We start from the raw sequence: 25,712 nt of genomic DNA, 5'->3' as shown, positions 1-25,712 counted from the left end.
TACATTGGTGTGTACTGTATGCGTGTGCGTGTGTGTGTGTGTGTGAAGTGAATCTCCTTGAGATAGTTTGTGTATTCAACCTTTATATGGAGCAAGCATTCCTACTAGTCAAAGTATCAGTCCTTCGCTGCAAGAATCAGAGGCCTTGGCCTTGGCTGTAGGCTAATGACTTTGACATAGTAGCCTTTGGTATGTTCATAAACTTGCCATTAGTGGCTTGAGGATTGCAGGCCTGTCAAGGAGAAGCTTGCAAGACTTTGTTCTCGCTCTGCTGTGATGGGTAGCCAGACAGCGTGATTTGATTCTCTCTCTGCTGTGATGGGTAGCCAGACAGCGTGATTTGATTCTCTCTCTGCTGTGATGGGTAGCCAGACAGTGTGATTTGATTCTCTCTCTGCTGTGATGGGTAGCCAGACAGTGTGATTTGATTCTCTCTCTGCTGTGATGGGTAGCCAGACGGTGTGATTTGATTCTCTCTCTGCTGTGATGGGTAGCCAGACGGTGTGATTTGATTCTCTCTCTGCTGTGATGGGTAGCCAGACAGTGTGATTTGATTCTCTCTCTGCTGTGATGGGTAGCCAGACAGTGTGATTTGATTCTCTCTCTGCTGATGGTAGCCAGACTTTTTCTATTCAAGTATTCAATATTTAAAATGTGTGTGTGTGTGTGTGTGTGTGTGTGTGTGAGAGAGCGTTTGTGTGTGCGTACACGTGTGTGCTTGTGTATTTCTGCATACTCACAGGAAGATGCCTGCCACCAGGAAGATGAACATGGGGTTCTCTACCAGCTGGGAGTGGGCCCAGGCCAGCCAGTACAGTTTGGGGTTCTGCTTCTCCACCTCCTGAACCCAGCGCTTCCCAGACTCAAACATGGTGTTCAGGCCCCGGAACGGACCGCAGGACGAGGAGGGTTTGATACTGAGGGGGGGGGGGGGGGGGGGGGGGGCAGCACATGTGCAGTGAGTGTGAGAAGAAACATTAACCCTTTGTATAGTGAAGTGAAGCGAGGCAGGGAAAGGTGTACCAAGTAAAAAAAAAATCATTACAGACTATTTGTTTTATTGTTTTATTTACTTGAAACTATAGCGTTAGCCAAACTGAAGTATATGTGTGATTTGACCTGTAAATTCAAATAAAGCATTTAAAATGTGTATCTGTGCATACATGTGTGTGTGTGTGTGTGTGTGTGTGTGTGTGTGTGTGTACATACCTCCACATGGTGTAAGTGACGCACACGGCGGCGCCCAAGAAGGAGGGGAAGCAGAGGAGGGTGATGAAGATGGTGGTCATCTGGGAGGCTCTGTAGGGCTTCCTGGGTGCCTGGCAGTTCAGCATCAGACTGCCCTGCAGAGAGACACCACACCAGCACGGTGAGAAACCCAGCCTGAACCCTGGTGGCGCTAACCAAGACCTAGCCACTTATCATAGGAAACAATGCTAACCAAGACCTAGCCACTTATCATGGGAAAACGATGCTAACCAAGACCTAGCCACTTATCATAGGAAACGATGCTAACCAAGACCTAGCCACTTATCATGGGAAACGATGCTAACCAAGACCTAGCCACTTATCATAAGAAACGATGCTAACCAAGACCTAGCCACTTATCATAGGAAACGATGCTAACCAAGACCTAGCCACTTATCATGGGAAACGATGCTAACCAAGACCTAGCCACTTATCATAAGAAACGATGCTAACCAAGACCTAGCCACTTATCATAAGAAACAATGCTAACCAAGACCTAGCCACTTATCATAAGAAACAATGCTAACCAAGACCTAGCCACTTATCATAAGAAACTATGCTAACCAAGACCTAGCCACTTATCATGGGAAACGATGCTAACCAAGACCTAGCCACTTATCATGGGAAACGATGCTAAGCAAGACCTAGCCACTTATCATAAGAAACGATGCTAACCAAGACCTAGCCACTTATCATAGGAAACGATGCTAACCAAGACCTAGCCACTTATCATGGGAAACGATGCTAAGCAAGACCTAGCCACTTATCATAGGAAACGATGCTAACCAAGACCTAGCCACTTATCATAGGAAACGATGCTAACCAAGACCTAGCCACTTATCATAGGAAACGATGCTAACCAAGACCTAGCCACTTATCATAGGAAACGATGCTAACCAAGACCTAGCCACTTATCATAAGAAGCTATGCTAACCAAGACCTAGCCACTTATCATAAGAAGCTATGCGCACCTCGAACAAAAAGACACCATGGAAAGCAGTGAGTTTCTGAAGGTAAAGAAGAAGGTATGCACACAATTTACAGTTACAAGTTAGTCATTTAGCTAACGATTTTATCCAAAGCAACTTACAGACTGTGAACACTGAGGGGTACATCTCTGGCGGCTAAGGGTCAGTGGCATTGTTTGTTAAGTAGTATCGAGTTTGAGTGTTACACTCCGAGTGCATAGTAGTATAGATAGACATAAGATAGGTAGTAGTATAAGAATAATAGCAGGGTATATAATAGTAAAAGGACAGTAAGAGAATGAGTTTTTTTTCAGATATTGGGCCTCATTCACCAATACTCTCTTATATCTTTTTCTTAACCCTTTCACTGCCACACTACAGAAGGTTAACCCTTTACTATCACACTACCGACGGTTACCGTTCGGCGAGTTAACCCGACTATAGTCAGGTCCGGCGCTGAATGTGTTAAGTGTGTGGTCGCCAAAAAGAATTCTGAAATAAAATGGGGTTGTGGTATAAAAAAGTTTGAGAACCCCTGATCTACAAGATCTCTAAATATGCGTTCTATGCGTTAGTCGTTATGCCAATTCCCAATCCCCTTCCTGGTCGTTGCGCACTCTACCCCCTACCGTCGGTCTGGGAGTGCGGAGACTATCACATGCTTCCTCCGACACATGTGTAGCCAGCCCACCGCTTCTTTTCACCTGGCAGCGCGGACTCTCACTGGGGGAGTGTAACGTGTGGAAGGTCACACTACCTCTCTCAGATCCTTCCCTCGCTGTGCAGGCGCCCCGACCGAACTGTAGGAGTCGCTGTTTACAACGACCAGGACACACCCCACCGGCTTTCCCACCCGCTGACACTGCCAATTGTGTCAGTATGGACGGCCGACCAAGCCGGAGTTACCGCAGCTAGATTCAAACCCCACTGTCTCTTTGGTGGTAGACAGACGCTTAATCCGCTGCACTATTCGCTTCGTGAATGAGGCCCATTGACGGTGGAAAATAGGCCGGGTTTCAGCTGTCCTGACTGTGGTGCGGAGTTCCTTGCGGAGTTGGGAGAGAGAGAGAGAGAGAGAGAGAGAGAGAGAGAGAGAGAGAGAGAGAGAGAGAGAGAGAGAGAGAGAGAGAGAGAGAGAGAGAGAGAGAGAGAGAGAGAGAGAGAGAGAGAGAGAGAGAGAGAGAGAGAGAGAGAGAGAGATAATACTACTCTAGTATTCATTCAGGAGCGGCTGCAGTCTCTCTACTGTACCTACCTGCAGGCAGTTACGCAATTCTGCACTTAATCATATCTAATGACAAAGATCTTCTCAGATGAGAGTCCATGACATAGAATCATATCAAAGGGCCTCCTGTCTAAACCTGACGTCTGGCAGTACCTTCTTCATGTAGAAGAGCAGCAGCAGTTTGATCATCTGTACTCCAGGCAGGAGAGGGGTGAACAGAACACCCAACCTGGAGAAACCAAAACAAAGAGGATCTGTTTTCCACTGTTTATCCCATTAGCCGCTTTCAAGCTAAACAATCAGGTCAGGGTGGCAGCGTGATGTCACGTCCCGTACCAGGCCAGCGTCTGTCCGTAGATGAGCTCCAGAACGTTCCTGGCGATGTCAAACGATGGCATTCTTTTCCTCTTCAGGACCTTCTCGGAGAACAACCTGCGGACGGGGGGAGAGAGAGAGAGAGATAAGAATGACTGGGAGAGAGAGCGAGATAAGAATGACTGGGAGAGAGAGCGAGAGAGATAAGAATGACTGGGAGAGAGAGAGAGATAAGAATGACTGGGAGAGAGAGCGAGAGAAGCGAGAGAGAGAGAAAGAGAGATTGACAGAGAGGGGGGTGAGCAACAGAAACCTCTCTTGATAAAATCAAAGTAGATTGGGAAAAGGAATTGGGCGATGTTATAGAGGAGGGTGTATAGGATGGAGTATTGGCCAGAGTAAATGACAGTACGTCTTGTTCCAGGCTCAATCTGATGCAATTTAAGGTGGTCCATCGCATCTATTTTACAAATTCTAAACTCTCCAAAATATATCCCAATATTACAGATTCTTGTTATAGATGTCACATGTCCACAGCAAATATGACGCACATGTTTTGGTCTTGTCCCCACCTACACAGCTTTTGGACAGCTATTTTCAAACACCTCACAGAGGCCTTCGACATGGAGTTAACTCCTGTAAAGTTTTGGAATGAAGGATCCAACACATTGATTCCAGTTTGACTCTTTACTGAACATTTTCAAGTTTACAGACACATTCCTGCTGTTATGGCAATTTATTACCTTTTTTCAACTGCAAAGTAAAACGTTGTCAACATGTTTTATCTAATAAAATAAAGATCAGTCTGTTCATCTCACTTCAATAATTTTTATTGCAGAACATGGTATTTTCTCAAGCAGACATGTAAACACTGTAATCTGTGTTGTATGTACCTGACAAACTGAACTGTTTGTATTACAGTCATATTCCAACTTAACCGAATGCACATGTGTGTGTGTGTGTGGACTACTGTACTATTACAGGTATTGAAATTAACAATGCAACTTCCTTATACAAAAAAAATAATATATATATTTTTTTTTTTTTTTATGAATAATTAAATATCGATACTTGGCGTCCCTGTATCGATACAGTATCGCCACGCAAAGTATCGTGATACTACTATGTATCAATTCCCCCCCCCCCCCACCCTATAGAGCGCCCTCTGTAGGTCAGAACTAAACATTACTAACTCACTGAACATTATGAACATAATGTCGACTCTGTGAACCATGGACATTACAACTCCCAGTGCAGAAATATTCATCTTTGGAGTTTTACCAGGCCCGGGTCATCAAAGGGTTAGGGGAAGAACAATAGATAGCATTGCCTTTGCATCATTATTAGCACGCAGAATGATTTTGCTAGAGTGGAAGTCACCATCAGCCCTCAAAGCATCCCTATGGCTCAAAGATCTCATGTTCTTTTTAAATTTGGAGAAAATTAAATATAACCTAAGGGGGTCTCATGAAAAGTTTAGATAGTTTGGGGCCCTTTTATTTACATAGGTTACATAGCCAAGCTAAAGACACTAGTAGGACAAATGAGAAGGAAGGTTGAGTGAGAGAGATATGTGTTTGTATGTTGTTCTCTGTTTTCTGTTGTGTATTTGTGTTCTCAGTCCCCTGCTGTACTCACTGTACACACACATGACTGTGTGGCCAGGTTCAGCTCCAACTCCATAGTGGTGTCCCCCAGGGCTCGGTTTTAGGACCCCTTCTCTTCTCCCTCTACACTAAATCACTGGGTAACATTATCACGTCTCATGGCTTCTCCTACCATTGTTATGCCGACGATACTCAACTCTTCCTCTCCTTCCCTCCCTCAGATATCCACGTCTCTGTGCGGATCTCGGCCTGTCTGTCCGACATCTCAGCCTGGATGACGTCCAACCACCTCAAACTGAACCTAAGCAAAACAGAATTGCTCCACCTGCCGGCCAAATCCTCCCCCCTAACCGACCTTTCAATCACAGTCGAGAATGCAGCTGTGACTGCGTCCCCAACCGCCAAGAACCTTGGTGTTGTCCTCGACGACCAGTTGAACTTCTCTGCTCACATCGCAGCGACGACCAGAACCTGCCGATTCCTCCTGAGCAACGTCAGAAGGATACGCCCCTTCCTGACAAAAGAAGCCACCCAACTCCTCGTCCAATCAACAGTCATCTCCCGCCTCGACTACTGCAATGCACTGCTCGCTGGCCTCCCGGCCACTGCCACTAAGCCTCTTCAACTCATTCAGAACGCAGCGGCCCGCCTGATCTCAAACCTACCGAAGTCGGCCCATGTCACCCCACTTCTTAGGGACCTGCACTGGCTCCCCATTGCTGCACGAATCCGCTTCAAGGCCCTCGACCTAGCATACCGTGCGGCAAAGGGAACCGCTCCCGCCTACCTCCGGTCAATGGTCTCTAACTACACACCCTCAAGACCCCTACGCTCTGCATCTTCTGGCCGCCTCAGACCTACTCCTATCCAAGCTCCGGGAGGGTCATCAAAGAGAAGTCGCCTATTCTCAGTCCTTGCCCCACAATGGTGGAATGAACTACCCACCCCAGTTAGGACAGCCGAATCACGTCCAATCTTTCGCCGTCGACTAAAGACGCACTTCTTCAACCATTATCTGAATTAAAAAAAAAAACAAAAAAAAACAAAAAAAAAATCTAACCCTAACTAACCGTACTGTCATGCACTTGTCCTAATAAACTAACCTACACTGTAGCACTCAACACTTTGATGAACATTGTTGCTCAGCTGATAGAGTTGTGCCCTTCCTGATGGCTTGTCGTACAGAACTTGTAAGTCGCTTTGGATAAAAGCGTCAGCTAAATGACTAAATGTAAATGTAATGTAAATGAAGTTTGCGGACGACACGGTGGTGGTGGGGCTGATCTCTAACAATGACGAGAAGGCCTACCGGGAGGAGGTTGATGAACTGGCACGCTGGTGCCGGGATAACAGCCTGCTCCTGAACATTGGTAAAACCAAGGAGCTGATCATGGATTTTAGGCAGGGGACACACAAGCCATTGTGGATAAATGGGGCTATTGTAGACAGGGTGAGCAGTTTTAAGTACCTGGGAGTCCACATCACAGAGGACCTGACATGGTCAACTCACATAGACGACACTGTGGCGAAAAAAAAAAGGCAAAACAGCGCCTCTACCACCTGAGACAATTAAGGAAGTTCAGAGTATCAGGGAAGATACTCCACTCCTTCTATTCCGGGGCTGTAGAGAGCATTCTGACTGGGAACATCACTGCCTGGTTTGGAAACAGCACAGCCCAGGATAGGAAGGCCCTACAGAGAGTGGTGCGCTCAGCAGAATGGACTACGGGTATCGCACTACCACCCCTGCAGGACTTATACAATAGGAGGTGCAAATCCAGAGCCTGCAGAATAATGAAGGACCCTCACCACCCCAACAACAGCCTGTATAAGCTGCTGCGGTCAGGCAAGCGCCTTCGTATACATGCAACAAGAACAGAGAGACTCAGCTTCTTCCCTCAGGCCATCAGAACAATGAACACTGATCTCTCCACACACAAGCACACATGACCACACACATACACAACACAACATTCTGCTGTTGCATAGTATAGTTAGTAACAGCAAGTATAGCATAGGGACATAGAAAAAAAACTGCACATTGTATAGGAGTGTACATAGGATCCAGTGCCTTGAAGCGATTTATTAACATGTCTATTTACCATGTATATTCTAGTTATTTTTTTTTTCACTTTTTCTCCTGTTTTTCTGTGTTTTTCTCCCATCCCAATTTAGTCGTGCCAATTTCCCCCTCCCCTTCCTGGTCATTGCTCGCATGTGCCCCCGACTGGTCGGTCTAGGGAGGGTTGATAGATACTATCGCATGTCCCCTCCGATACATGCGGAGTCAGCCAGCCACTTCTTTTCACCTGCCAGCGCGGACTCTCATTGGTGAGGTGTAACGTGTGGGAGGCTCACACTACCCTCACCATCTCCCTTCCTCGCTGTACCGGCGCCCTGACCGACCTGTAGGAGTCGCTGTTTACAACAACCAGATTACCATCCACTGGCTTCCCTCCCGCTCACTCTGCCAATTGAGCCAGTATGACGGCCGGCCAAGCCGGAGCAGTTTTGTCTGAGCACTGGAGGTCTGGGTTTCAGGTTGTATTGAATGAAAATGTATCACTTTGTTGGCTAATGGAGGCGCTGTGCTCCGGGGGTAAACCCTGCAGGTTGTCAATGACCTACTGTACCTCCAGAGGAACTCTCCGAAGAAGGTGTCCAGAGAGGTGAAGATGAAGTCCATGAGTAAGAAGCGATACAACTCCTGGCCCACGAATCTCTCCCAGCACTGCACACAGAAGAAACACAACACCGTCAAATCCGTAGTGTACTACAGCCGAACACAAAACCCACATAAGGCGCACAGCAAATGAAAGTCAGAGATTGCTTCTGCAAAACTATATGAGGGAACTGTGAGAGGAAGGGGAATAATGGGAGCGTCGGTTTAAGTGAAGAAATGTTGAACATTGTTCACGTTACCTGCAGACTTAGAGCGCTAGGGTCAGCAGCCACCCTGCCCAGCCAGTGGAAGCACAGCACTCCCAGCACACTCATCTTCAACATCAGGTTTCTACAGCGCACGCACACACACACACGCACACGCACACGCACACACACACACACACACACACACACACACACACACACACACACACACACAACAACATCATGAACACACACAGCAGTAAACAACCTCACTAACACACAGCAAACAATATAATGACTAAGAACAATCAGTCTTATCTTTTCTCCCCCCCGCCTCAGTGTTTCCTATGGGTGTTTCATAGGTTTCCTTAGGCTATTTGTAGTTGTTGCAGACCAGGCAGGCAAGACACACACAGAGTCGTTTGAAGTCTGATAAATTGGTTTCTGGCAGGCCTGTCTCCCATTGTGGTGTACTTAAATAGCTTGGGTAATCCATTTGTGGTGGGCCTGGCTCATGTTGTGGTATACTTTAATTTAAAGAATATATTTATGCCAGGCCTGTCTGATATTGTGGTGTGATTTAATAATTTGCAGAATCTATTTGTAGTGGGTCCGTCCGATACTGTGGTGTAACTTTATAGCTTGGAGAATGTATTCATGGTGGGCCAGTCCAATACTGTGCTGCTGTTGACGTCAGAAACAAATCCATGTGTGCGGACAGACTACAGTCTACTACAGTGACTACACCCACATGAGCCATCCCCTCCTCTGTAAAGGGTCTGCAGTTCCTATGTTCTACCTGCAGATGGAGACATATGTGCGCACACTGGGGGACTCGTATTCCTCCATCCAGGCCGCAGCGTTGAACAGGCCGGGCAGCAGCAGGTTGATGAGGGACACCACCACGGGCAGAGCCAGCAAGCTGGCTTCCTTCAACAAGGGCTTGTCGGCGCTGCGCTGAGACCGTAGCTGGAGGTCCTGCCAGGGGGGGTAGAGGGTAGAGAGTGATGCAGAGATTTGAAACTGTGCACATTGTGATTTGGCTAATATCATACACAAGACTCTTGACCTACTGGGTTTCTTAAGATTGTTATTTGGTTTTATTAAACTCCTTCTTGTTTATAAGGACGACATGACAGAGGGAAATACATCAAATCACGTGTCAAGAGAGAGAGAGAGAGAGAGAACAAAACTCAACCACAATAACTATATTCCTATAGTCATCTCTCTGAACTCTGTACCACAATGACAGCCCCACACCCATACCGTATAAACTCTGAACTCCATTGCCTACACCTTAGGCTCTCATTGCCTATACTGGTTCTGTTACGAACTCTGAAGCCTATACTCAATTTACACCTGCCTACTGCCTTCACTGTCTACACTGCCTTACACTGTAATCATAACTACCTACCTGAAACTATAGTCGTCTACCCATATAACTCTGTATGATAGCTAGGGCTGTCTTAAATACTTCGAAGCTTCGTTCGATGGGCATGGGATTCGAATATGAAAATAAAATTCGATTATGTACAAAAAAAATTAAAATTAAAATATTTTTGCAAGATCAACTCTGCCTCTCTTTGTTAACTACAACAAGCAATGCTGTTTGTTATTTAAGATGAGGTCGGACTCGGCACTGACAGATTTGTGTTCATTGTGCTGCTTTTATAAAGCCTCAAATGACGGCTTACAATATTTCATGGAAGCAAAGTGTTTAGTTTGTCTAAGATTTAAAAAGGTTTAAACTTTACAGCACTGACAAAGTTGAACAAAGTGCTGTACAAGTCCCACAACATAAAATATATATATATATATATATATATATATATATATATATAATAAAAAAAAGTTAATTAATTATTATTAAAAAAAAATTCCGAAGCTTCGAATTAAAATCGAATCTCGGCCCGAAGCTTCGAATTCCAAAAAAATTTATCGAAGGTCAGCCCTAATGATAGCATGTACAATAATGCTGAAGGTAAAGAAGGAGGTGTATGCGTACAATAATTTATATATATATTTACTGTATATATATTTATCACATCTGTCTGAATATACCCGCTTATAATCCGGCCAGTATGACTTACTGTGTCTTTATACCTGTATCACTGTACATTATATTAATAATACTATAACACTGTACATACATCTGATTAGCACTATTACTCAGTAGTAGTACTCATTTATATATATATATTATTTTATATTTATATATTTTATATCCAGTTTAATCACCTGTACATTGTATATTGCTATTGCACTTCACTGTTACATTTGCACTCTGGTTAGATGCCAAACTTGTTATACTGTACTTATGCTGTATAATGACATTAAATTCAAATCTAATCTAAATTCTAATCTAATCTAAACAAATAAGACAGCATGCAGCTACACAACAACCATATACTGTACATACAGCATGCAGCTACACAACAACCATATACTGTACATACAGCATGCAGCTACACAACAACCATATACTGTACATACAGCATGCAGCTACACAACCACCATATACTGTACGTACAGCATGCAGCTACACAACAACCATATACTGTACATACAGCATGCAGCTACACAACAACCATATACTGTACATACAGCATGCAGCTACACAACAACCATATACTGTACATACAGCATGCAGCTACACAACAACCATATACTGTACGTACAGCATGCAGCTACACAACAACCATATACTGTACGTACAGCATGCAGCTACACAACCACCATATACTGTACGTACAGCATGCAGCTACACAACAACCATATACTGTACGTACAGCATGCAGCTACACAACAACCATATACTGTACATACAGCATGCAGCTACACAACCATATACTGTACATACAGCATGCAGCTACACAACAACCATATACTGTACGTACAGCATGCAGCTACACAACAACCATATACTGTACATACAGCATGCAGCTACACAACAACCATATACTGTACGTACAGCATGCAGCTACACAACCATATACTGTACATACAGCATGCAGCTACACAACAACCATATACTGTACATACAGCATGCAGCTACACAACAACCATATACTGTACGTACAGCATGCAGCTACACAACAACCATATACTGTACGTACAGCATGCAGCTACACAACAACCATATACTGTACGTACAGCATGCAGCTACACAACAACCATATACTGTACATACAGCATGCAGCTACACAACAACCATATACTGTACATACAGCATGCAGCTACACAACAACCATATACTGTACATACAGCATGCAGCTACACAACAACCATATACTGTACATACAGCATGCAGCTACACAACAACCATATACTGTACGTACAGCATGCAGCTACACAACAACCATATACTGTACATACAGCATGCAGCTACACAACAACCATATACTGTACGTACAGCATGCAGCTACACAACAACCATATACTGTACGTACAGCATGCAGCTACACAACAACCATATACTGTACGTACAGCATGCAGCTACACAACAACCATATACTGTACGTACAGCATGCAGCTACACAACCATATACTGTACGTACAGCATGCAGCTACACAACCATATACTGTACGTACAGCATGCAGCTACACAACAACCATATACTGTACGTACAGCATGCAGCTACACAACAACCATATACTGTACGTACAGCATGCAGCTACACAACAACCATATACTGTACATACAGCATGCAGCTACACAACAACCATATACTGTACGTACAGCATGCAGCTACACAACAACCATATACTGTACGTACAGCATGCAGCTACACAACAACCATATACTGTACGTACAGCATGCAGCTACACAACAACCATATACTGTACGTACAGCATGCAGCCACACAACAACCATATACTGTACGTACAGCATGCAGCTACACAACCATATACTGTACGTACAGCATGCAGCTACACAACAACCATATACTGTACGTACAGCATGCAGCTACACAACAACCATATACTGTACGTACAGCATGCAGCTACACAACAACCATATACTGTACATACAGCATGCAGCTACACAACAACCATATACTGTACGTACAGCATGCAGCTACACAACAACCATATACTGTACGTACAGCATGCAGCTACACAACAACCATATACTGTACGTACAGCATGCAGCTACACAACAACCATATACTGTACGTACAGCATGCAGCCACACAACAACCATATACTGTACGTACAGCATGCAGCTACACAACAACCATATACTGTACGTACAGCATGCAGCTACACAACAACCATATACTGTACATACAGCATGCAGCTACACAACAACCATATACTGTACATACAGCATGCAGCTACACAACAACCATATACTGTACGTACAGCATGCAGCTACACAACAACCATATACTGTACGTACAGCATGCAGCTACACAACAACCATATACTGTACATACAGCATGCAGCTACACAACAACCATATACTGTACATACAGCATGCAGCTACACAACAACCATATACTGTACATACAGCATGCAGCTACACAACAACCATATACTGTACATACAGCATGCAGCTACACAACCATATACTGTACATACAGCATGCAGCTACACAACAACCATATACTGTACGTACAGCATGCAGCTACACAACAACCATATACTGTACATACAGCATGCAGCTACACAACAACCATATACTGTACGTACAGCATGCAGCTACACAACAACCATATACTGTACATACAGCATGCAGCTACACAACAACCATATACTGTACGTACAGCATGCAGCTACACAACAACCATATACTGTACGTACAGCATGCAGCTACACAACAACCATATACTGTACGTACAGCATGCAGCTACACAACAACCATATACTGTACATACAGCATGCAGCTACACAACAACCATATACTGTACATACAGCATGCAGCTACACAACAACCATATACTGTACGTACAGCATGCAGCTACACAACAACCATATACTGTACGTACAGCATGCAGCTACACAACAACCATATACTGTACATAGAGCATGCAGCTACACAACAACCATATACTGTACATACAGCATGCAGCTACACAACAACCATATACTGTACATACAGCATGCAGCTACACAACAACCATATACTGTACATACAGCATGCAGCTACACAACCATATACTGTACATACAGCATGCAGCTACACAACAACCATATACTGTACGTACAGCATGCAGCTACACAACCATATACTGTACGTACAGCATGCAGCTACACAACAACCATATACTGTACGTACAGCATGCAGCTACACAACAACCATATACTGTACGTACAGCATGCAGCTACACAACAACCATATACTGTACATACAGCATGCAGCTACACAACAACCATATACTGTACATACAGCATGCAGCTACACAACAACCATATACTGTACATACAGCATGCAGCTACACACCCATATACTGTACATACAGCATGCAGCTACACAACCATATACTGTACGTACAGCATGCAGCTACACAACAACCATATACTGTACATACAGCATGCAGCTACACAACAACCATATACTGTACGTACAGCATGCAGCTACACAACAACCATATACTGTACGTACAGCATGCAGCTACACAACAACCATATACTGTACGTACAGCATGCAGCTACACAACAACCATATACTGTACATACAGCATGCAGCTACACAACAACCATATACTGTATGTACAGCATGCAGCTACACAGCAACCATATACTGTACATACAGCATGCAGCTACACAACAACCATATACTGTACATACAGCATGCAGCTACACAACAACCATATACTGTACGTACAGCATGCAGCTACACAACAACCATATACTGTACGTACAGCATGCAGCTACACAACAACCATATACTGTACATACAGCATGCAGCTACACAACAACCATATACTGTACATACAGCATGCAGCTACACAACAACCATATACTGTACGTACAGCATGCAGCTACACAACAACCATATACTGTACATACAGCATGCAGCTACACAACAACCATATACTGTACATACAGCATGCAGCTACACAACAACCATATACTGTACGTACAGCATGCAGCTACACAACAACCATATACTGTACATACAGCATGCAGCTACACAACAACCATATACTGTACGTACAGCATGCAGCTACACAACAACCATATACTGTACATACAGCATGCAGCTACACAACCATATACTGTACGTACAGCATGCAGCTACACAACAACCATATACTGTACGTACAGCATGCAGCTACACAACAACCATATACTGTACGTACAGCATGCAGCTACACAACAACCATATACTGTACATACAGCATGCAGCTACACAACAACCATATACTGTACATACAGCATGCAGTTACACAACAACCATATACTGTACATACAGCATGCAGCTACACAACAACCATATACTGTACATACAGCATGCAGTTACACAACAACCATATACTGTACGTACAGCATGCAGCTACACAACAACCATATACTGTACGTACAGCATGCAGCTACACAACAACCATATACTGTACGTACAGCATGCAGCTACACAACAACCATATACTGTACATACAGCATGCAGCTACACAACAACCATATACTGTACATACAGCTACACAACAACCATATACTGTACATACAGCAAGCAGCTACACAACAACCATATACTGTACGTACAGCATGCAGCTACACAACAACCATATACTGTACATACAGCATGCAGCTACACAACAACCATATACTGTACGTACAGCATGCAGCTACACAACAACCATATACTGTACGTACAGCATGCAGCTACACAACAACCATATACTGTACGTACAGCATGCAGCTACACAACAACCATATACTGTACATACAGCATGCAGCTACACAACAACCATATACTGTACGTACAGCATGCAGCTACACAACAACCATATACTGTACATACAGCATGCAGCTACACAACAACCATATACTGTACATACAGCATGCAGCTACACAACAACCATATACTGTACGTACAGCATGCAGCCACACAACAACCATATACTGTACGTACAGCATGCAGCTACACAACCATATACTGTACATACAGCATGCAGCTACACAACAACCATATACTGTACATACAGCATGCAGCTACACAACAACCATATACTGTACATACAGCATGCAGCTACACAACAACCATATACTGTACATACAGCATGCAGCTACACAACAACCATATACTGTACGTACAGCATGCAGCTACACAACAACCATATACTGTACATACAGCATGCAGCTACACAACAACCATATACTGTACGTACAGCATGCAGCTACACAACAACCATATACTGTACATACAGCATGCAGCTACACAACAACCATATACTGTACGTACAGCATGCAGCTACACAACAACCATATACTGTACATACAGCATGCAGCTACACAACAACCATATACTGTACGTACAGCATGCAGCTACACAACAACCATATACTGTACATACAGCATGCAGCTACACAACAACCATATACTGTACATACAGCATGCAGCTACACAACAACCATATACTGTACATACAGCATGCAGCTACACAACAACCATATACTGTACGTACAGCATGCAGCTACACAACAACCATATACTGTACGTACAGCATGCAGCTACACAACAACCATATACTGTACATACAGCATGCAGCTACACAACCACCATATACTGTACGTACAGCATGCAGCTACACAACAACCATATACTGTACATACAGCATGCAGCTACACAACAACCATATACTGTACGTACAGCATGCAGCTACACAACAACCATATACTGTACGTACAGCATGCAGCTACACAACAACCATATACTGTACATACAGCATGCAGCTACACAACAACCATATACTGTACATACAGCATGCAGCTACACAACAACCATATACTGTACGTACAGCATGCAGCTACACACCCATATACTGTACATACAGCATGCAGCTACACAACCATATACTGTACATACAGCATGCAGCTACACAACAACCATATACTGTACGTACAGCATGCAGCTACACACCCATATACTGTACATACAGCATGCAGCTACACAACCATATACTGTACGTACAGCATGCAGCTACACACCCATACTGTACATACAGCATGCAGCTACACAACAACCATATACTGTACATACAGCATGCAGCTACACAACAACCATATACTGTACATACAGCTACACAACAACCATATACTGTACATACAGCATGGTGAATGTCAGGAGGGCAGAAAGCACCAGATAATGTTCAGTCTATTCTAAACCTGGAGAAAGAAGGAAAGGAACTGTTTCCATGTCAGGTAGGGGTGTAACGGTACACAGAAGCCACGGTTCAGTACGTACCTCGGTATTGGGGTCACGGTTCGGTACGAGTTCGGTACAACAGATTTTTCTTTTATAATAATTATATATATATATATATATATATATTTCTTTTAATATATTATATTTATGATAATAATAATAATTATTATTATTAAATAGAATAATTTTCTATAGGCTTGCCGTGGTAGTCAGTGATACTGGTGTCATTCTGCGTTCAGGCATCCACTTGCCTACTGCCCCTTTAACAACTTATCCTTGCGCATCCTTAAGTTTCAGTTTCACTTCCAGAGAATTAACTTCACGACGAGACTGTCATACTAGAGAACAGATGACATGTTACTTACAACAATGGCAGAGGATTATTTGGATTTAAACACAGTGGAGCTCAGATGATCTGTCCGGAAAAGTATGTTTCTTTTTTTTATTTGATTGTGGGGAGAATGTTGATGTGTTTGTTGGCGCGTGTGTGTGTGTCGGCGACGCGTGTGTGTGTCTTTCCATTGGTTTCATTTGGTTAACGTTATTGAGCGAACAAGAAAACGACCCTGCAGCTGTTCCAATGTAAATGTGCCTTTCTCGTGCACTTTCGCCCGCTCTGAACTGAAGTCGGAGAGGGAGGGATGCGGAGCGTTTTGTGCTCGCTCCCGACTGCGTGTGTGTGTTTCCCCACGCGCGCGGTGTGTGTGGGGTGCTCCGTGTCTGTCTCTCTCTCCCTCTCTGTCTCTCTCTCTCTCTCTCTCGCTCGCTCGTCACAGTCTGTATCCCTACTGTGACGGTGTGCCGCGCGCTGTTCTCGCATGTGCAACTGGTGTGTTTGCGCTGAGGCGTATTCGTCGTATGGCGCGCGTGATGGCCGTACCGTAAATTCGCGGGACGAATACACGTACCGTTACACCCCTAATGTCAGGTGAAATTGTTTTGTCATACTCTACTGCAAAACACACATCCTCACCCTCACAAACACAGACTACGCTCCTGACCGTCCTCTCGTTGAACTGCCCTTCTGAGGCTTTGTGGGAGATTTCCCCTCATCTTCACCGGGGGGTTAAGGTTAGCGGGTGTTGTTCCATTGTGATGTGGGCATGTGAAGACACACTGAGATGTGTATTTGTGATATTGACTCGACTCACCCTGTGCATGTGGGCATGTGAAGACACACTGAGATGTGTATTTGTGATATTGACTCGACTCACCCTGTGCATGTGTCCAGAGAAGTAATACACGGCTAGCGCGCAGGCTATGGTGCTGCCGATACAGATGGCCCAGGCTAGACCGTGGACAGTCAGCCTCCACAGCCTCTGACACTTCGTCTTCTTCACCTTCTTACGATTCACCTCTGCCACCAGCTCCTGGAGAAGAGAGAGAGAGAGAGAGAGAGAGAGAGAGAGATTGAGAGAGAGAGAGAGAGAGAGAGATGGACAAAGAGATGACAAGGAGGGTGGGAAGAGGGAGAGAAAAAATGCGTTAGATCATCACATTCCTGTTCACCAATTATGTCCCTTGGCAGAGAATGAGGGAGGGTGGGAAGGAGAGAGAGAGAGAGAGAGAGAGAGAGAGAGAGAGAGAGAGAGAGAGAGAGAGAGAGAGAGAGAGAATGTGCTTGTCTAAGTACAGTGTCTGTATGTATAAATGTGTGAATGACTGAGTGAGTTAAGGCCCCCACACACATTTCTGGCCACCTTTAGCCATCTTTCATGGTGAATGACGGTCAGCTGACTTGGCCGTTCAGTGTAACAGGGGCTAACTGAATTTAAGATAATGTAATGCTTTTTAAGGCCTTTTATTAGTAAATGTGAATTTAAGACATCAGAAAAGATGTCAGAAAGAGGATATCTTCACACTGTGCCAGGCTGACTCCAGCCAGAGGGCCCCAGATGCCACCTTGGTGATGGAGAGAGCACGTCCACTCCGTCTATCATAACACCACTTCATGCCAGATTTTATGAATATGGAGGTGTTCTTTATACTGTGACAGTTTTCCTAAAATCCAATTTCCTAAAATTGCTTACAGTATTGTGATATATCAAATCATATATCAGTAGTAGGAAGTGAATGTAGGCTAAATTAATGCAACGTATGGAATTAAGGCCTACAGTGTGTGTGTGTGTGTGTGTGTGTGTGTGTGTGTGAGACATGTGATAATCAGATGTATGCAGGGATTAAAGCAAAAAAAATTCTCCTGACTGAACTTTTTTTTTGAACATCTTTTCTATTGCCAGTTTGCTTTTACGTAATATCAATGCTGTTTTCAATTCATTAAATAAAACTGATACTTTGCAAGGGTTGACTCTGACTTTGAATACAAATAACACAGTGCTTTAATAATGCATAATGCAATTTTACAACAAAAAAAGTGCAGCTTGTATACAGAAAACTCCCAATTCTGGGTTTTATGCACGCATAACATAAAATATAGATTTCAAATGTATGTGTCTTGTACTTAATCCACAAGTCTTCTGCATCCAGAGGTTCTTCTAGTCTTTGGACTATAGACCCCAGTGTTGTAGCGTCTACTGTCCTGACTGTGACTAGAGACCACTGTGTTATAGAGCCTACTGTCCTGACTGTGACTATAGACCCTACTGTTGTGGTTGTCGCGCCAGGCAGGGAGGCTGTGTGCTGGAGAGCGTGAATGCAAGTATTGTGGCTAGCTTCTGATTGATGGCGAGCTAGCACCATTTCCCCATTACTGCCATACTGTAATTTCCTGTGGCATACGTTGCAAAAACACACACCTGGCTCTTTTAGTTTTTTGCACCATGAACTAAAAGGCTTGTTATCATACCCAATTTCGTAGAGCCAAGCCCATCTCCATTTATTTCTCATGCATTTATCTACCTCAGGCTCCGACACATCGGAGCCTTTTTTTTTAGTATGCACGCGTCCATGCTTATAGCATTACTAGCTAAACGGAAATCAAGTTTCCACGCTATGGGCTCCGATGAGTATCAGAGGTAGATCAACGCGTGATAAATAAGTTTTGTTTGGGTTTTGTCCACTAAAGTAGGCCTAATGCAGGATTTGTGCACATGTGTTTTCTGACATAGCCTAATGATGTGAATGCGTTTCTTCTACTGGATCTACCTGCCTGTTCATTGTCTCTGTATGCTGAAGGTCGGTCAGACCAAGTTTAAAAGAATAAAAGTGATTAAATATATTACTTTTGTCCTGTAACATGTATATGTTTAAAGAGAATGTAGCGTATATCAGCCTATGATTTATGCTAAAGTCGATTCTCGCAGAGGTGCGTCATATAAAAAACATCTCCTGACTGAACTTATTTTTTTCAGGCAAAGTCATATTCTTATTATTATATTTTAGCATTTTTACAGCTTTTTCATGGTCACGCAGGACCGACAGAGGAGAGGGCGAACGGGAGGAGAGGTGGGGAGGACATGCGACAAATAACGTCGGGTGCTGGGATCGAACCCGGGTCGGCCGCGTAGGTGCGCGTGGCACTATGGTACGCGCCACAAGGGCGCCCCTCATATTCTTATTTTAACCTCCACTGTATATTTTTATTTAATAGCGTTAGCTAAAAGGAAAAGACAACCCGTATCAGGGTCTGACAGCACATTACATTTTCATATAACAGGCTGACGGACTCACCGGAGTCGTCGCGCCGCCGCTAACCCTTCAATAAGCTTTGTGGTCCGGGTATAAATGTGTCCATGAATCCATTTAGTTAGATCCAACACTGTCTGAATGTATCTTGCGATTATTATACATTTCCGACGACAAACTATTATCGCAATCCTGTGTCTCGAGTCGCTGCGTCCTGCCATTATTGCTCGCCAATGACTCTGCTTGGCGCGGCAACGGTAGAAAATGCCCTTTTTCATCATATTTGACGCCTCGGATTGGCTCAATTTAGTTTCAATCTGTATGCATCTACAAATCATATTATACCAGGTAGCCAATTGATGGAAAATCCGTCACGACTCTGAATCAAATTGACGGACGTGCTTTAATGCCTGGATGTATGTAACCAGCATGTTCTGCTGTGTGTGTGTGTGTATGTGCATGCATGTGTGTGTGTGTGTGTGTGTGTGTGTGTGTGTGTGTGTGTGTGTGTGTGTGTGTGTGTGTGTGTGTGTGTGTGTGTGTGTGTGTGTGTGTGTGTACCTTGAGCTGCGTGCAGATGTTTTCAGACATGATTTTAACGGAGGTCTTCTTGATGACCTTGAAGTCCCAGGAGCAGAAGGCCTTCATGGCCAGTAAGCCGTGGGACTTGTCGATACGGAAGCTCTGACCAAACGACTTGGACATGCTGAGGACAGAGCACATGGAAACAGGCACATGGAGCTAATTTAAACCCCAATGTAGAATAAAAAATAAATAAAAAATACAAGGCCATCAATGAAAAAAAACAAATATATAAATCATCTCTCATATCGTCTCTTGCCCTCTTGAAGAGGAACACACCTGTACACGAGGATGATGCAGGTGATGAAGAAGGCGAAGCCGATGGTGAAGAAGTAGGCCAGCGGCATGTTGTAGGAGAGACGCTGCGGGCCAGAGTCCACCGTCGTGTTTGACACGTCGAGGTCGTGACCGGCGGCGTTGCCACACCCCTTGCAGAGGGTGTAGTCACTGTAGTAGCCGTAGTACATCACAGAGTCTGAGAAGTAACCCTGACGTGAGGAGGGAGGGAGGGAGGGGGGGGAGAGAGAGAGAGAGAGAGAGAGAGAGAGAGAGAGAGAGAGAGAGAGAGAGAGAGAGAGAGAGAGACAAGATGAGGATTCAGCTGAGATCAAAGAGATCAATTCTAGAGCACACGGTCAATTTATCAGTTATATCGTAACTCAACACCTGACTCTGAAGAAACATTTGTTTGCACCGATGAAATTGCTAAATTGATTCATTCAGATCACTCAGTCCCATTTCGTCAGTTGAGGCTTGGATATTCCCCTCTTTAATTAGGATTCAGCATCTTCTACTCATAGATTTATTTACTGCTGTCCAGCACAATATCAGACAAGTCTGTTCATCATTATCCACCACCATCGCAAACAGGATTTCCCAAACTGACACAGATTAACATCACTTCTTGTGTGACATGTGCATTTTTTTTTTACCTTAAGTAAACTATGTCTGTAGGCTCATATAGCTAAAGACAGCTGCTTCCTGTATCATCAGTTTGTTGTCATAGACGAGACCTCTGTATCACAACCACTGGCTGTGGAGACTGTTGAGGGCAGTGGTGGCCTGGCAATGTACATATTGGAGCTCATTGTGTGGCGTGTGTGAATGACAACATAAAGACTGAAAGACCAGACTATCTTTCAGAGTCATCACACTACGGTCCTCCAGGGCTTACCCCTCCAGTGAGCAGCTCCAGCCCGGAGAAGGGGACCGGTCCCCCGGGCAAGGGTGGGGGGTGTATGGCCTGGGGCAGCACCAGGAATGCCCCCGTCACCAGGAACAGGAAGAGGTTGAAGAAGAGGAGGGTCTTGAGGAAAAGGAAATAGGAGAGGACGCCGGTGCCGAAGCGCCCGCTCACCCTCTTCAGCGCCACCTGCCACAGCTGGAGGGAATGCAGGAAGGACAGCCAGCTGTACCAACCCTGTCTCACGGCCTGGGGGGGGGGGGGAGAGAGAGAGAGAGAGGTGGGGTGGAATAGTAGAGAGTGAAGATAAAGATAAAGAAAGGGTGGGAGAGAGAGAGAAAGATTTCCACTTAAAACGCAACAGATTTTTGTGATCTGCAACATGTGTTTGTGTGTATGTGGGTCATAGGGAAATTACTCACTCTGTATGGACCATAAATTCTTGGGCAAGAGGGCTGTTACAACACCTAGCAATATGTGTGTGTGTGTGTGTGTGTGTGTGTGTGTGTGTGTGTGTGTGTGTGTGTGTGTGTGTGTGTGTGTGTGCGTGTGCGTGTGTGTGTGTGTGTGTGTGTGTGTGTGTGTGTGTGTGTGTGTGTGTGTGTGTGTGTGTGTGTGTGTGTGTGTGTGTGTGTGTGTGTGTGTGTGTGTGTGTGCGTGTGTGTGTGTGTGTGTGTGTGTCCCACATAAGATATTTCTACAAACTGATAAGATAATCCAATTTTCCGTAGATTCCAGTTAGCATGCGGTAAGTTAATATTTTCTGAAAACAGGAACGATCCACAACCGTCCTGATGACATAGACCATTATGTCTAGACCGTGTATGTCAGATGAGATGACTATAACAACATGTGTTAGGTAATCGTTTGTTTTTGTCTTAAATCAACTATGTTTATTTATGCTTTTTTCATGCTGAAAGACTTATTTCCAAGAAAATTATAACCATATCTTTGGTAAACACAAGAGTCAGTCGATGTGACTGCATTGTGGGATACTCAGTTATATAGATCTGCCAATCAAATCAACAATTGATTAGTCGACTAAGGACGGCTCTTCAAACCATCGTATTATTTAGAGAAAGAGGCACATGTGGTGTGGCTTTGGTTTGAATCCCATCTGGTTAGTTTGAGAGTAAGACGGGTCACTTTCTGCATTGCGACATGTAAAAGCAGGGTGGCAGCTCCCTTACAAGACAAGGGAACTGGTCTAGTATCTAGACACTCTGACAGATGTGTTGACAGGGTTCAAGTGTCGACTAGAATTCAAGGTCTTAAAGGAACACGCTAACATTTGGGGGAATTAGTTTACAGTCTTCTCCGGAGAGAGACAAGAAGATAGATACTAGGGATGTCCCGATAATTTTTTTTTGCTCCCAATCCGATCCCGATCATGTGATTTTGAGTATCTACCGATACCGATCTTTCCCGATCCGATCAAAAAAAAATGTATCCCAATTTCTCACATTACATTCACCCTGAATGTTGACGTTATCCAGGTGAAAAGTTAACTTAATTCAAACGAGGCATTGCAATCCTTGACATAAATCATTTGATGTATAATTAAATCAAAGTCAGATAGCTTTCTACTGAACGCACAGGCGTGTTCCTTTAATTCAATCCCCGCCAACAACGTTTATATATGTGTTTGGCCGACAACCACGTATGTATACGTTATTTGATCGTTTTTCCTTTTTTTTTTTTGATATTTGTATTCATTATTCATCCGGGGACCTCTGTGTTACCATAGGGAATGAGTATGAGATCGCCAAAGTGCAATGCCAGCTGCATCCAGCTAGACGGCGGTATCGAGCACCCTTTGAAACCTTGTATCTTGGCCTGTGTAACGGCCAAATGTCTCTGGTCTCACTTTTCCTTGTCGGGGAAATGGAGCGGTTCTCCCGGTTCCATTGAAGCGCGTCAAATATCCCAGATCCATATGTTGTGGTGGGTGTACCAGATGGCGATCAAACAATTGGAATATTATTTTTGGAATACTCCCGATCACAGGTAAGGACTATCTGACGTCAATTTTTGCTTGATCGTGCAATGCTTTTATACCGATCGGGCTGCGTTTTTAGTGTTCAATACGAATGCCGTAACTGCCAATCAAATAATCAGAAACGACCCCCCCCCCCCCCTTCATACATTCATGATGGAACATAATACCTATGATATAGATTTGAATTGTGAATAATAGCATGTACAGGCAAGAAACTGCAACTTTTATAGTAGAATTGACGTATAAGCCTATTACTCAGCCTTTCGGGAATTACCCCAGACCACGCTATAACGATACTTATATTCACCACGGTATAACACGGGAACGTATGGATGGAAAAATAAATTCTTTTTCAGATATTGAACGATAGATAGGTGGTGTCAAATGGGCCATAGTATTGTATCTATAATATAGAGCAGTGTTTCTCAACTGGTGGGTCGCGACCCAAAAGTGGGTCGTGGGGCCATTTTGAGTGGGTCGCGGATGTGTGTGTAAAAAAAAAGAAAAACGTTTTTTTTTTTTTTTTTTCACTACCTATCTTTGTGAAAGTGGCTTCTCAGCTCTGGTCCAGCTGAAGACAAAGCGGAGGAACAGATTGGGCATTGAGCATGACCTCAGAGTTGCTTTGTCTACAATCACCCCAGACTTTGAGACTCTTGTCAGGAGCAAACATCATCCCCAGTTATCCCATTAGTCCCCTGCATGTTAAGCTAAGAATTCTGCTAAGAAGGATATATTATTTATTATTATTATTATTTTATTTCATTGTGTTTTTAGCCCTTAGTTGCACTTTTGTTGCAACCCCAGTTATCCCATTAGTTCCCCCAAACGTAGGTCTGTTATGTTAAGCTAAGAAATCTGCTAAGAAGCATATTATTTATTATTATTTTATTTCATTGGGTTTTTAGCCCTAGTTGCACTTTTATTGCAATCCCAGTTATCCCATTAGTTCCCCCAAACTTAGGTCTGTTATGTTAAGCTAAGAAGTCTGCTAAGAAGCATAATTATTTATTATTATTATTTAATTTCATTGGGTTTTTAGCCCTAGTTGCACTTTTGTTGCAACCCCAGTTATCCCATTAGTTCCCCCAAACTTAGGTCTGTTATGTTAAGCTAAGAAATCTGCTAAGAAGCATATTATTTATTATTATTTTATTTCATTGGGTTTTAGCCCTAGTTGCACTTTTGTTGCAAACTCAGTTATCCCATTAGTTCCCCCAAATTTAGGTCTGTTATGTTAAGCTAAGAAATCTGCTAAGAAGCATATATTATTTATTATTCTTTTATTTCATTGGGTTTTTAGCAATAGTTGCACTTTTGTGTGTTTATTTCATGTTTTGAAAGATTGCGTATTACTGCAAATATTTTTTTTTACATAAATCATAGTGGTTCAAAATTTTGGGTCGCGACTTAATGACTAAGGAAAATGTTGGGTCCCGAGGCTAGACCAGTTGAGAACCACTGATTTAGAATATAGTTATAGCTCTACAAACAAGGTGATGCACTCCTATCTTTTAAAGCGTGGTAGTGCTAGAACGGGGCCCGACTAATTCCCGGCGGTCAATGAGTTAAGGGAACATATTATGGAAAATGGGTTTTAACTATAAAGTCTTTGTATGGATTTGTCAGTCTTAAGTGTTATTTAGATGCTGTGGGGAAATTACACATGACCTCCTTGCTGTTTGGCCGGGGTTAGACGTCTTCAGATTAACAAGCCGTAACAAGCTGTGCAGAGTTGCTTATCCCTCGATGATGTCACAAT

General features: G+C 43.7%; 1 protein-coding gene across 3 annotated transcripts in view; it reads right to left on the bottom strand.

Annotated features, from left to right (window-relative positions):
- tmc6b (transmembrane channel-like 6b) overlaps positions 1-25,712 on the bottom strand; it is a 55,039-nt gene that overhangs the window by 9,873 nt on the left and 19,454 nt on the right. For all 3 annotated transcript variants that reach the window (XM_084319335.1, XM_084319336.1, XM_084319337.1), the window contains exons 8-18: positions 21,943-22,200; positions 21,048-21,256; positions 20,748-20,892; positions 17,816-17,971; positions 9,031-9,209; positions 8,286-8,376; positions 7,997-8,094; positions 3,778-3,873; positions 3,595-3,670; positions 1,210-1,343; positions 741-917 (exon numbers count right to left, since the gene is read on the bottom strand). In XM_084319335.1, the coding sequence (XP_084175461.1) occupies positions 741-917; positions 1,210-1,343; positions 3,595-3,670; positions 3,778-3,873; positions 7,997-8,094; positions 8,286-8,376; positions 9,031-9,209; positions 17,816-17,971; positions 20,748-20,892; positions 21,048-21,256; positions 21,943-22,200 (1,619 nt within the window). The remainder of the gene's footprint in view (positions 1-740; positions 918-1,209; positions 1,344-3,594; positions 3,671-3,777; positions 3,874-7,996; positions 8,095-8,285; positions 8,377-9,030; positions 9,210-17,815; positions 17,972-20,747; positions 20,893-21,047; positions 21,257-21,942; positions 22,201-25,712) is intronic.

Source organism: Notolepis coatsorum (assembly GCF_963971535.1).
Source record: "Notolepis coatsorum genome assembly, chromosome: 7".
Taxonomy (NCBI): Eukaryota; Metazoa; Chordata; class Actinopteri; order Aulopiformes; family Paralepididae; genus Notolepis; species Notolepis coatsorum.
Note: the sequence above shows the minus strand (reverse complement) of the source record. Positions and strands in the feature narration are given on the sequence as shown.